This window comes from Fukomys damarensis, unplaced genomic scaffold, assembly GCF_012274545.1.
Source record: "Fukomys damarensis isolate Sample0158 unplaced genomic scaffold, DMR_v1.0_HiC HiC_scaffold_8, whole genome shotgun sequence".
In the NCBI taxonomy this organism is placed as follows: domain Eukaryota; kingdom Metazoa; phylum Chordata; class Mammalia; order Rodentia; family Bathyergidae; genus Fukomys; species Fukomys damarensis.
The window spans coordinates 15,782,590-15,795,911 of NW_022900920.1; the positions used below are offsets into that span (position 1 = coordinate 15,782,590).

Consider the following 13,322-nt stretch of genomic DNA (forward strand, 5'->3'; position numbering starts at 1 on the left):
AGCTGCAATCTTTATTAAAAACCTGTTCCCCCCTTTATTAAAAACCTCACTGTGATACACTGTACCATTGGCCTCAATTCTATTCTCCCAGTCCCTGCATCCACACCTGTTATCTTACGGCTGCCAAGTTCCTCTCGATGAAGAGCTGGGGTCTATTTTTCATCCCTTGACCTGGATTGGCCCTGTGATTTTTCTGCCACCACCACAAGCACCACACGCCCAGGATAGCCCACTGTCAGAGGAGAATGGGAAGGAGAGGGCTCAGGGGGCAGAGCTCAGAAGTACTGAGCCTACATCAGCTACACTGGGTGCAGAGTAAGCAGCTGGACTAGGGCCTGCTGGTTTGTGCTGCCCAGTTAAAAAGAGAGGCAGATTTGTAAAGTTTCTTCTACGATGACAATATCCAGTTCCCCAGCATCTGTTGCCCTAGAGGCAAGGTACTTTGATTAGGGGAATGGTATAAGGGACAGAGGGAAGTGTGGGGCTTTTGGCTGGCAGAGGACTCGGCTGATATGTCCTAGTGAAATCACCAGGATCAGTGACTAAAACTGCTATTCAGGCAACAAAGATGATTGCTCTGTTCATTGAGCATGTATTGTTTATAAGAAACAATCTGAGCACTTCCAATCTGATTTAATCTACAAGATGACTCTTCAAGGGAGGTGCTATTACAGTCATCTCGGATGAGAACACTGAGATTCAAAGAGATTTAGCTACTGCATAAAGGCTGCAGAATGAGCATGTAGAGGGGCAGGGATTCCAACCTTGCCTGGCAGTCTGCTTTTAATGGTCCCGATGCCCAGAGCCAACTACCACTGTCTTCAACACCTCTCCTCGGTTTTCTAGATCCCTTTGCCCCGACTCTGAGGCCCAGCTCCTGTTTCAGCTTCCTCTCCTGGCCTGATGCTAAGGAACTGGGCAATGGAGCACGGAAGGCCAGCAAGTAGGGAGGGAAGAGTTGGCCACTCACTCAGAAAACATGAAGCAAGCAGCTCTTCCACGCCAGATGCTGTCCCAGGGTTGCAGCCCAAGCCCAGGTAGACTTGACCATGAGCTCGAGGCCGATATTGCCACCTCAGAGGGCAGCAACAACAATGGCAAGAAAATGAAGAATTCCTTCTGCAACAGGATCCCACTCGGCATCCTCCAGGACAGGTAAGAAAGAAAAAATATGGAAAAGTGATGATCTAGCCTGCTGCAAAGGATACTATGAGATCGAGGAGGATCCTTTGATTGGGCAGAAATGGGAATTTGTAAGAGGTTTCCAAACACTTAGCCACTAAGTTTTGTCAATAAATCATCTGGTCTATGGATGATAAATGTAGAAACCCAGTGAGGGACTCAAGTTCTCAATGCAAAAGAAAAACAAGGCAAAGCATTGTTACATTCTCTCTGCTCTTTGATCACTACCCACAGACATTCTCAGAAGTACTCTCCTTTTGACCCCTCCCATGCCTAAAGATGGCCCCAGAGGGACTCTTCCTGGAAGATGTGGAAGTTACAGCCCCTCTATTCAAGTGGAGTGGCCCATCCATCAGACTCCCTCCCTCCCAGGAACACAGTCTACCCTGGTGTGCCATTTCCTGGCACGGGCTTTGGAGTCTCCCTACCTGTCTGGATGTTTCAGAGCGTCGTCGAGGTCTATGCTCAAAGCCTTGCACATCTGGGAAAGTGCCAGCAGGTCCCCTGAAAAAGGCTCTTTGGGGAAACGCCACCGGTTCGTTGAGCCAACAATCCGGCGCTCCAGCCGAGTCTTGGGCTGTTGAGTATTCAAAGGAAGAGAGAAAATCTTTTAACTTCACATAGATGTCAGATTTTTCAAATCGTACAGCAGAAAGAAAATCAAGACATGGCTAATATCTCTCATGGGCATCTTCTCCACATAAGGATGCTATATTTCATGCACTAGGGATCTCATGCTACAAAGTAATTTAGAATTTAGAATCTGGAACAGGAAGTGCATGAGGAAAAAGTTCAAGGAGAAACATTGCTTCTTTGCAGTTAGCTCCAAAGAGTCCGCAAATGTATTATTCCTCAAGTACTATTCTTTAAGGATTCCGCATGTCACTCAGAGATGCTACATTGCAGAGATCTCGGGCAGGGTTTTTTGTTGGTAAGATACACAACACATACAATTCACCAATTTATTCACGCAATAGTGTACTAGTTAGTAGTGGTGTTTACCTTATTTATAATGTTATGTAACCATCGCCACCATCTAGTTCCAGAACATTTTCATAATCCCAAACAGAAACCCTGTATCCATTAAACTATTGCTCCCCATTCCCCTCTCCCCAGTTCTTGGAAACCACTAATCTGTCTCCTGACTATAGATCTGACTATTCTGGATATTGTATATCTGTTCAATTACAAAATATGTGGTCTCTTGTGTCTGGCTTCTTTCACTTAGCGAAATGCTTTCGAGGTTCATTGATGTATCAGTATTTCACTCCTTTTTAAAGCAGAATAATTTACTTTGTATAGACATACCACATGTTATCTATTCATCAGGTGATACACTTGGGTTGTCTGCCTTCCATCTATTGTAAACAGTGCTACTATGAATATTTGCTACTTTGAATATCACGGGGAAGGGAATTTTACTTAGAAAATTTCTTAGGGCCTCAAACGAATTTACCAAATTTTGTTAAGGAAGCAGGAGAATACTCAGCATGGATATAAATCCCAGACTGATAACTCCAAGAAATCTAGCAAGGAAAAATCACCACAAGAGGTCCACAGGAATGAGTGGCATTAATTCTAACTTGGGCACCAGCAGAGTGGTAGGGCAACCATGGGCAATGGAATAGAGGATCTCAGCTCAAATCTTGTTTTTGTAATTTAGCTACTTGTGCAACTTTGGGCAAGTTACGTAACCTTCTGAGCCTCCCACTCTGTGTAAAATGGGAATTCTGATAAACATGATGATGGCGATGATTATGACAATGGTGGTGACGGTCGTGATGGTGAGGTTGATGTTGGTGGTGATGGCACCATTTTGGTTTTAGAGTTATTAAAAGGATATAATAAAGTTTGGGGGGGTTCCTTATAGTCTATTGTCTACTCTATGGGGGGTGACTGAAAACTGGAATGGGAGTCTGGATGTAGTCCTGCTGCAGGGTCAGGCAGTGGGCTGCCCTGTTTCCTGCATGTACTTCCTGGACATGCTCTTTCCAACAGAGTCAGCCAGTGAAGCTTGAAGCCCTCAATAGTGTGGGCCCAGTCCCTTGCGCTGTGACCCAAAGCGCCTCCTCTCCATTGCCTGCTTTCCTGTAAAGCTGATAACTTACCGCATTCAACATTTTCACAAATAATAGTGGAGATTACACAGTGGGGAAAAGATGATCACCTGGAAGACAAGAGTGAAAGTTGAAATTTGCAATTAATTTCTGAAAAGTGTCTTCAAAATACTATGGAGAAGATTGGTCTAAGAATCTACATTTTTAAAATTGGGTTCAAACAACAAGGTAAACACCAGAACCATTCTGGACTCAGTGGACTTGTGGTCACCTTTGCACAGGTCTGGAAAGACCAACAGAAGGATTCTCCAGCTGTTTCTGAACACACCTCGGGCAGTTTTACTGCAAGCAATAGAAACTAATCTGAGTGACAATATGCCAAAAAATATGAACATGGAGGAGGTTGGGATTGAGTGGAGGGTCCTGGTGGGAAGAAGGTGACCCCAAAACCCCAGGGAGAACTGGGGAACTCTCCTTGGGGAAGGGCAGGTGGTCACTGCTGGGATCTAGTACATGTACCAGCATTGCCATCCACTGCCACTGGGATGAACCAGCTCCTACACATTCAGTCTTTGTGTGGTTTGTGTAAGTCAAGCCCTTAACAGGTGAGCCCCACTGGCCTAGCATAGCAGACATCAGATTAACTCTCCCAGCAAGACTTAGTTAAGCCAGGAATGTAGCTCAGGGGTGTTGTGCCTGCCTGGCGAGTGCAAGGTCCGGAGTTTGATCCCCAGTACCCCCCAAAAAAAAGAGTTTGATGGGGGCTGGATGGATCCCTGGAGCAGCACTGAGAGACGGACAAAAGGGAAGGAAAGGGTAAGTAGGAAAAACCAGCAGAAGTCCATGTTGATCAAGAATCTCCACTGCCTCAGGGTCTTGCTCCTGAACTGTGCCCCACCTGCATGACAGCCACAGCAGGGGAGGCGATTCATTCACCAAGTGTTTTCTGTGCAGTTACATCATGCCGAGAAGAGTCACTTCCTCATGAGATAGGGTAGTGAGGGAAATGCACATGACCCTACCCTATGGAATTTTAATTTCACCTGGGCAGACAGGAGTTTCTTCTCTATTTAAATTGCAAAAGTAATTTATATGGGCTCATTACAAGTGAACCAATACAAAGACAGGTGAAGAAAAAGGAAAATATATACATAATTATTTCATACTGTGGAAGCATCATTATTTATCATACTTATCCATAGTCATTCAGGTTGTTTCTTGTGTTTTATTTTTATAGACACCAACACACACACACACACACACACACACACACACACACAATTAAGGCAGTTTGGATATTGCGTATGTGTGTTACCTACATCTGTACCTAATACCTCTGTGTGCGTGTGTGTCTTTGTATGTTACTGCTTTTATTCTTCAAAGTGGGATTATGTCAGAAGTATAAATATTTAGTTCAAATAGGTAATGCTGCCTCAACTTCCCAAAAGTAGGAGCAGTTTGCCTTCGCAGCACTGAATATTTTTTCCATTGCTGGGGATCAAACCCAGAGCCCTTGCACATGCTAGGCAAACATTACCACTGAACTACAATCCCCAGCCCTGGCAGCTTTTAAGTGCTTGGCCCACACCACCTCAAGTACTACGCATTGCCATTACATGTATTTTTGCCAATGTGGTGAGTGATAGCTTCGGACTGTTACTTTAATTTGACCCCCATAGCCACCAGCAGGGCTGAACGCTGTTTTATATATGTTTTGCCTTTTAATTTTTTTCTGCAAGATATCGAATCATGAACTCTTCCCACCTTCTGCTGGGCAGCTGCAGTTCCCTCAGCAATCCTCAGGATCCCTCTCTATTCGGTTCTAGGTACACCATGCTGTTGTCTGCTATATGCGCTATGAATATTCTCCCCGGTGTAACATCTTTTTCATGTTGTTTGTATTACACAAATTATTTAACTGGGTATGAAAGTATGTTAAATGTGTACTTACTTTGACCGTCTCTAATTTTAGAACTTGCATATCAGATCAGTCCTGGCGGGGGCACACATTGCTTAGCGGTGGAGCACTTGTTCAGTGCACACAGAGCTCTGGGTCCCATCCCTACTTCCTTCGGGGTTGGATTCCCACCATTCCCCAGGAAGCACACAGATGCTTCTCTGATCCCTTCTCCCCTTAGGAGTCAGAATGGCCTCAACTCCCCAGCTTAAAATCCTTCCCCAGCTTCCCACTGCCTTGGCTATAAACTCTCAAGGCCTCAGTGTGACTTAGGGATCTGAGAAGAGGGAACAGTGCCCCGTGCTAAGGCAGACCTGGCTAGGATTCCCTCATGTCTGTGGGATTCACCTCAGTAGAGAGAACAATGCTGGGGTTCACCCTCAGCTACTCCCTGCTTCCTTTGTCTTGATACCCAAGAGCTTTACTTTTACTAGCTTATCTTGAAGTCCAGGGTATTTTAGTTGCCTGGAAATGTATTTGCTCTCTCTTCACCCCAGCAGGGGCATGAGTATTGAGAGTCAGTTTCTAAGCCCCTCTCAGTGCACAGGAGCTGCTTGGGCTCGTTCCTTACTCCCAGACCTCCCTGCTCCCCAACCAAGAGTCCTGAGCCTTCTTTTTCCAGCCGACCTGAAGGAGGCAAGTTCAAGCAGTACTTGACACTAGGCACCCCTGTTGGGCTTGAAAGCAGATGAAATGAACCAGTCCTACTTGTAGTCCTGATGCCCTCTTGCCCATTGTGGAAGTGTTCACAGGGGAAGTGTGTGGAATGGAATAACACTCATGCCACTCACTGGTCTCTGAATTACAGGAGAGCCGGAGGCTGGTCACTTCTAAGCCTGAATCCTGAAAGCTCTCATGACATTTAGAGCTTACCTTTTTTCCTTGTGGACCAAGGTGCTTTGGTGGGGCTCTTATCTTTGGTTTCCTAGGGTTGTTGTGGGCACCATGGAAACAGCAGGGAAGGTTCCGAGCACTTTCTGTTCCAGGTTCTGGTTTTAGCACAAGCTGGAGGCTGTGTTGAAGGCAAAAACCCCACCCCCACCCCCACCCCAGGGTAAACACAGGCCACCTTGTGAACCACAGATTCTCACAGAGACCACACACTTCCTCCCCACCTCCCTCCACAGGGGCAGTGCCATTCCTGTTCCCCAGAGCACCACGTGCCCTTTCAGCACCTGGGCGACCTGGAAGTGTGGCCTCTCCAAGGGCCTCCGTGAAGATCACCCCCGAAACCTCACACCTCAGCTGTGAGACAAGACTGGAAGGTTCTCAGATTCCTCCTAGATCTGGCATCCAAAGGTGTTCTATTTCTAGCTTTCCAGAAATATTTTGAAAAACAAATTTAAATAAAGATCGTTTGACATTATTAAAGCCTATGACCTAACGAGTTAGCGAGTGATTTTTCGCCTGCTGTCTTCAGGAGCTAAGGACTGCCTAACGAGGAACAAGAAGTTCCATGCCAGGGGTCCACACACAGGTGGAAGCGTGTAGCATCCTCAGCAATTTTTTCTGCAAAGCCCCTGCCCCAAACTCAAGGATGGGGAGGTGGTGGTCACATCAGTCAGGTCCACCAGGAATCCCGGTTTATCAGAAGCCTGGCCCACTGCCCTGGGACTTGCAGAGAGCCTGAGTCGTAGGAACAGGAATGTGAAATCAGGCAGCTCATGGTACCCCAGGACCGGCTTTCACGGGCTTCTTCGTAGTTTCTCTCAAGCACTGTATACATGTATTCAGAGCTTTGTAAGACACCTCTGAACTTTCCTCCTTCCTCAGGCCTCAAATTCTGCCTTTCCAGAAGCCCACATTCTTTGTGCAGAGCAGTTGATTACTGTAGGAGGGTTTTGTGAGTGACTTACCCATCTCTGCAACCCAGAAGCCTGAAGGTCAAATATGGCCCTGAGAAGTGCTCAACAAATGTGTCAAAAGTTGGTTCATTGGATGCATTACTTAACCACCTCTCTGCTCTTGCATATGGATGAGCTTTGCGTGTTCACAGGCCCATTCATGCGAGTCAGGGGGATGTCACAGTCTGGTGTTCGTACCCAACTGAGGTGTCCTTGTCTTTGACTACATTCACGTGTGCTTGTGCATTAGGAGAAACTGATGCACAAGTAGCCTCCGCATTTTGATTCAGAGCAATGTCGCCAGTTATATACTGGACTGGGGGATTCAGAGTGAAATGGGAGCAAGTGCACCATAGAGTGACCCTAGTGGCTGCCACTCAGCTGGAGAGCGGCTTTTGCTCAGGGTTTTGTGCTTAGTAGAAGCAGCAGCAACAGGTGCCACGATCAGATTTGAGGAGAGGTCCAAAGAGAGCCACCGTGCCCAGCTCTCAGCACGTCGGGAGAGGTCAGCAGAGGTTGGGAGAGACGTGCTGCGGGGAGAACTGGAGGGAGAAGGGGCCAGCGACAGCGGCTTTGTTTTAGGGAAGGCAGTTAGAAGCCCTAGTTCTGGGCCTGCCCACCCTCCCCCGAGCAAAGGGTGCAGCAGGAAGGGTGCAGGTCCCCCACAGCTGCTGCAGGGGCCACAGAAGCTGCAGGGCCAGGCACAGAGCCTGTCCTGAGCCAGGCTCTGCGTCCTCTCTCACATGTGAAAAGTATTGTTGGATTTTTTTCTTTAAAAAATGCAACACATTTATGGGCAAAAATTCAGAGACAAAATATTTTGACAATAAAAATAACTCGAGGCGCCAGGGATTTAGCTCAGTGGTGCTGCCACCTGCCTCACAAGCGGAAGGTCCTGACTTCAATCCCTGGTATCAAAAATAATTTGAGTTCTAAGACCGAAGTTAATTATCATTAATAGCAAATCAATATGTTGTACACGCACATGTATGTGTATTTATTTATTTAAATGAGTTCTTACTCATTTTTTTACCTGGTTGTTCACTTAATGTTGCATTACATGTTTCCTCCCACATTGGTGAGACTCAGTGGGGACGCTATGTTTTGTGATGCAAGGACAGATGGCAGTCAGCCAGCCTTGCGTTAGACGTCAGCGGCTGGAGGTGCAGGCCCTGCAGCCAGGCCTCCTCCTCAGCAGAGGGCCGGAGCTCACGAAGACGGCCATGCAGACGCAAACACTCATCTCTCATCTTGTGTCTCTGGTTTCCTCAAGCATCACAGTGAGCTCCACTCCCCTTATTGAGTCGGGGCTGTTGCTTCCCCCCAGCCCAGTGCCAAGGCCATCTTGTACGTATGTGTGTGTGTACGTGCGTGCGTGCGCGCGTACCTCAGCAGACATCTATATACAAGTAGACAGATCTGCCCTCTATGCTTCTTCCCTTTCCCTTCCCAAAATTTCTCCACTAATTGCCCCTGGAACATAGGACCTCGTGTAAGATTTCAATTAAGAAGTCTGAAATGCATCATTACTTGGGACCCTCTTGACATCCCACCTGCCCTCTGGGTGCCACTTGTAGAGCAACCTGCTGAGAACAAGGTCTTAGGCTCCCCCTAGTGGCCGTGATGGGGAAGCATCCCAGGCGTCAGGGCCCACCGTCTCTTCAACAGAAACCCTGACCTTGACAGAATCCATCACTTTCTGCAGTGTGTGAGCTCTGGGATCCAGGGCCTGCAGCCCACACTCAGAGTCCTCAACACATACATACCTCACAGAACTCTCAGGAGCTGAGCTAAGAGCCAAAGGCAAAGATAACACATATACATACCTGGGAATAGCTCTAGCATGCTTTCCTGAAAGCTCTCAGCTGGTAGTGCTCAGCATGTGAAGGATGTCCAGTGGTCCAGCCCTCTGGGAGGGAAGGAGAAGGGGGAATATACATCCAGCATTCCAGCTCAGGGGAAGACTCCCGAGGGACCGCTTCCTGTCTCGCCGGACTTGGTGACCTGATACAAAATCGGCATGTTTTGGATCCCTTCGGCTTGCTTGGCACAGAAGAGGGCTCAGTGTCTTGCTGTAGCAGCAGAGCAGCTGCAGTACTACATACAGGCAGCAGGGAACAGGAGATTGCAAGCTCCTGAAAAGGACCTGGGAACCCTTTCTAATCGGAAAATGATATGCTCACACCCAGAGAAGATACATCCCCAAAAAAGATTTGTGAGGCTCCCAAAATCATTAGCCAGGTCCACTGGTAAAGGTTTCTATATATCAAGTCTGGGAGAGGTGGCTGTTTGCTTGGATGAACAAGTAGCAACAAAGAAAAGTAAGAAACCACATGAAGAAACAAGGAAACATAGCCTAGTCTGAAGAATAAACCTCCAAAAACTGGCCATAAAGAAATGGGGATTAGGGCCAAGGATTTAGCTCAGTGGTTCGGTGGCCTGCCTCGCAAGCACAAGGACCCGAGTTCCATCCCAGGTACCAAAAAACAAAACAAAAGAAAAGAAATGGGGATTGATGAGTTAGTTAACTGAAAAAGAATTAAAAATAATCCTCAGTGTGCTACAAGAGAACACAACTAAACAAAATCAGAAAAATGTTACATGGACAAAACAAAAATATCAGTGAAGACGGACAACTGTAAAAAAGAAAGAAGAAGAAATTCTAAGACTGAAGAATATACTAAATGCATCAAAAATTCATTAGAGGAATGCAGCAGCCTTCGTGATCAAGCAGAACAATAGGTGAAGTAGAAGACAAATCATCTGAAACTATCAAAAAGAAGAAAAGGAAAAAACAATGCAGAAAGCCTGAGGTGCTTCTGTACACCTTCAACACACATAGTGTAGGCGATTCAGGAGGAGCGGCCAGCGTACCAAACAGGAGGAAGGAAATGGGTAGGTATCAGAGCCTTAAGGGAAGAGAGAAGGGCAGTGTTGCTCAGTGGATACAGAATTTCAGTGATGAGAAAATCCTCGATACTGCTACATATAACTAATAATATTGTACACTTACAAATAGCTATGATGGTGTCTTCTTAGTCACCTTTCCGCCCGGCTGTACCCAATACCTGCAACTTAAAGGAGGAAAGGTTTATTCTGGCTCACGGTTTCAAGTTTCAGTCCTCGTTTGCCAAGCTTAAACACAGAAACAGCATGGTAGAAGGGTCTGGGCGGAGGAAAGCTGCTCATGTCATGGTGGCTAGGGAGCAGAGAGTGGAGACGGCGGAGCCAGAATGGGAGATAAACCCTTGGGGTCACACCCCCTCTGACCTGCCTCTTCTACTTCTTCCAACCAGGCCTCTCCTCCCATCAGCCCCCTCAGCATACGCTCATAAAGCAAATGCCCTCCAAACACCCTGCCTATGAGCACCTGGGGTCTTCGGGGACCACCTCGATCTAAACCGTAACAGATAACCAATTTTGTTGCTTTTTTAAACCATAATAATAAGAATATGACAATGTTCGAAGATGCAGAAATTCTTAACTATATTTGGGGTTCATACTTCCAAAAAGAAAAAGAAACTTCAGAATCTTACCAGCGCCAAGGATTAAGTGAAAGGAACAGCTGCCAATAATGCAGGCAGCTTTTACTGTTCCTGTTACCTCCTCTGTTGTTTTGTTCTTTAGTTTTTTGAGGCAGGATCTTGCTATGTAGTCCAGGTCAGACCGAACTCACTGTGTAGCCCAGGCTGGCCTCAAACTCACAAGCCTCCTGCCTCAGCCTCCCAAGTACTAGGTTACTGGCTTTTTTCTATTATTATTATTATTATTATTATTATTATTGTTTACTGGTACATTTTAGTTATACATATCATATTCATCACAGCGAATTTGTACCTGTACATAATGTATCTTTTTTATCCAATTCCCATACCCTCCCTTGAACCCCTCTTCACCTTATTTACAAAAGCTTTGTTTTCATCTTCACTTTCCTCACCCTCCTTTCCTCTCCCCCACCCCGCCACCCTTATTTCCTCTACCTAGTTGAACATCTTCCTATTTCACAATATCTGTTATACATTTTGGTCCTCATTTAGACTTTGTTTCTCACACCAGAGAAGTAATTTGGTATTTAAGCATGTGTGTCTGATGTTTTTGCCCTCGAGTGTGGTCTCAAGGTGCATCCACTTAACTGTGACTGTCTCAAGTTTATCTTTCTTTACCTCAGAGTAGTACTCCATTGTATAAAAAACCCACATCTTCTTTAGCCACTCATCAGTTGATGGGCATTTGGGCTGTTTCTAACTGTGCTGCTACAAACATGGGTGTGCACATATTGCTGTGGTAGGGTGCTTTTAATTCTTTCAGGAAGATAACAAGAAAGGGAATAGCTGGGCCAAGTGGAAACTCTAGCTTTAGTTTTTAAAGGAAACTCCACACTGATTTCTACAGTGGTTGCACCAGTCTACACTCCCACCGAAAGTGGAGAATGGTTTCTTCTTCTCCACAGTCCCACCAGCGTATGTTACTCATTGATTTCTTGATGATAGCCATTCTTTCTGGAGCTGGAATCCCAACACTGATTTAATTTGCATCCCTCAAATGACCAACGATGTTGAACATGTTTCCCTGTATTTATTTGCTGATTCGACTTCCTCATCTGAGAAGTGTCTATTCATTTCAGATGCCCATTTTTGGATTGAGTCTTTACATTTGCGGGGGGGTCTTTTTTTTTTTTCAGTACTAGGAATCGAACTCAGGACCTTGTGGCTGTGAGGCAGGTACAGCGCCACTGAGCTAAATCCTCATCCCCAGTCTGATTCTTTTTAAATTTCTTTATATATTCTAGATAGTAGTCCTCTGTCTGAGGGAAAGCTAGCAAAATTTTTTTCCACACTGGGTTATCTCTTCACTCCATTGGTGGTTTCTCTTGCTGCACAAAAGCTCTTTAGTAAGATGATGAGATCTGTTATTGATTGATAGTTCCCTGTGCAGGTGGAGTTTTGTTTATAAAGTCTGCCTACACCAATGTCTTCAAGAGTTCTACCTAATCTATCTTTTGGCACAGTTAATGTTTCTGTTTTAATGTTCAGGTCTTTGACCTATTTAAGTTTTAGATTTGTGCCTGGTGAAAGATAGGGTTCTTGTTTTAATCTTCAGCATGTGGAAATCCAGTTTTTCCAGCACCATGTATTAAATAAAGGTTTCCAGTGAGGGTGTTTGGCTCCTTTGTCAAAGACGAGGTGGCTGAGTGTGTATGGGATTGTTTCTGCATCTTCCAATCTGTTCCATTGATCCTCAAGTCTGATGTTTTGCTAAGGTTACTGGCTTGTTAACACCTGGTGGAAGTTAAGATCCGATGATGCCTTGAGGAGCTGCTCCTTGGCTCTGCCTCGGGCCCCTAAGATCTCACACCCAAGGGATAGAGTCCCAGACTTTAATAGAAATCACCCATGATCCCACCCTATCCTGCCCTTGTGGACAGGGCATATCTCTTACCAGCAGTCATCAGGGAGCACCTCCCTCCTGCCACCCCCCACGTTCCTCAGAAAGTATCATTTTTAAGTCATGGGCTTAGCTGTCGTTGCAAACTGCAGTTCCTGAGATGCAGAGAATCTCTAAGCTGCTGGGGATCTCTGGACAGGGCCTAAGTGCCTCATCCTCTTGCTCTTTGTACTGATCAGCAAAACAAAATGACATAAACAGTCCTTGGTAGCCACCTCAAGAGCAAGTGTGTACGTGACAGAGAAGGAAAAGAGGCCTATCTCAACCCTTATGGATCTGGAAGCCAGGCCTTCCTCCCAAGAGCACCTATGGGAAAGTACAGACATGAGCACTTGGGCCCAGAGAGGTTAAGTGACCTACCCAGATCACACAGCCAGAGGTGGCAGAGCTCCTCACCAGGTGCAGTTGCTGGCAGTGGCTTTCCTTCCCACTTCCTGCCAAAACACCCTGGGAAGTGAAGGAAGAGGACATGGTCATCTCGTCCTAACCTCTTGTGGAGAGGGGCACACATCATACCTCTGGTTGACCCTGACTCAGCCCTTAAAGGATTCCAGGGTGAATGTCATGAATGGAAAGAGCCCTCCATCACCCCAGTGAAGCACGCTGACGGAGGATGGGGGAAAGAGCAGAATTCCTGGCTGTGGTCACCGAGCAAAGACGACTCAGGTACCTCAGAGGGAATAATTCACTGAGGGAGAGAGGCTCCCTACAGGTACAGCACCAGCAGCAAGCTTCCCAAATTAAAAACGTGCATATCTGGGCTGGGGTGTGGCTCAGGAACAGAGTACTTGCCTAGCACGCAGGGGACCCTGGGTTCCATCCCCAGCACCAAGGGAA

The 13,322-nt window shown here is 46.3% G+C and overlaps 1 protein-coding gene and 1 long non-coding RNA gene across 2 annotated transcripts in view; both read right to left on the reverse strand.

The window, feature by feature from the left end:
• The window catches only part of Btbd16 (BTB domain containing 16), a 70,464-nt gene extending 63,888 nt beyond the window's left edge, over positions 1-6,576 (reverse strand). The window contains exons 1-3 of the mRNA XM_010632744.3: positions 6,070-6,576; positions 3,291-3,349; positions 1,611-1,759 (exon numbers count right to left, since the gene is read on the reverse strand). Of these exons, the coding sequence (XP_010631046.1) occupies positions 1,611-1,759; positions 3,291-3,302 (161 nt within the window). The 5' untranslated portion in view covers positions 3,303-3,349; positions 6,070-6,576. The remainder of the gene's footprint in view (positions 1-1,610; positions 1,760-3,290; positions 3,350-6,069) is intronic.
• A 1,502-nt stretch (positions 6,577-8,078) lies between these two features.
• On the reverse strand, positions 8,079-12,922 carry LOC104868140. Its single transcript, XR_781962.1, has 3 exons — positions 12,846-12,922; positions 10,054-10,114; positions 8,079-9,044 (listed from the first exon to the last, which is right to left on the reverse strand). It is a non-coding gene; the product is annotated as an uncharacterized LOC104868140 (long non-coding RNA).
• Positions 12,923-13,322: the final 400 nt, after the last annotated feature.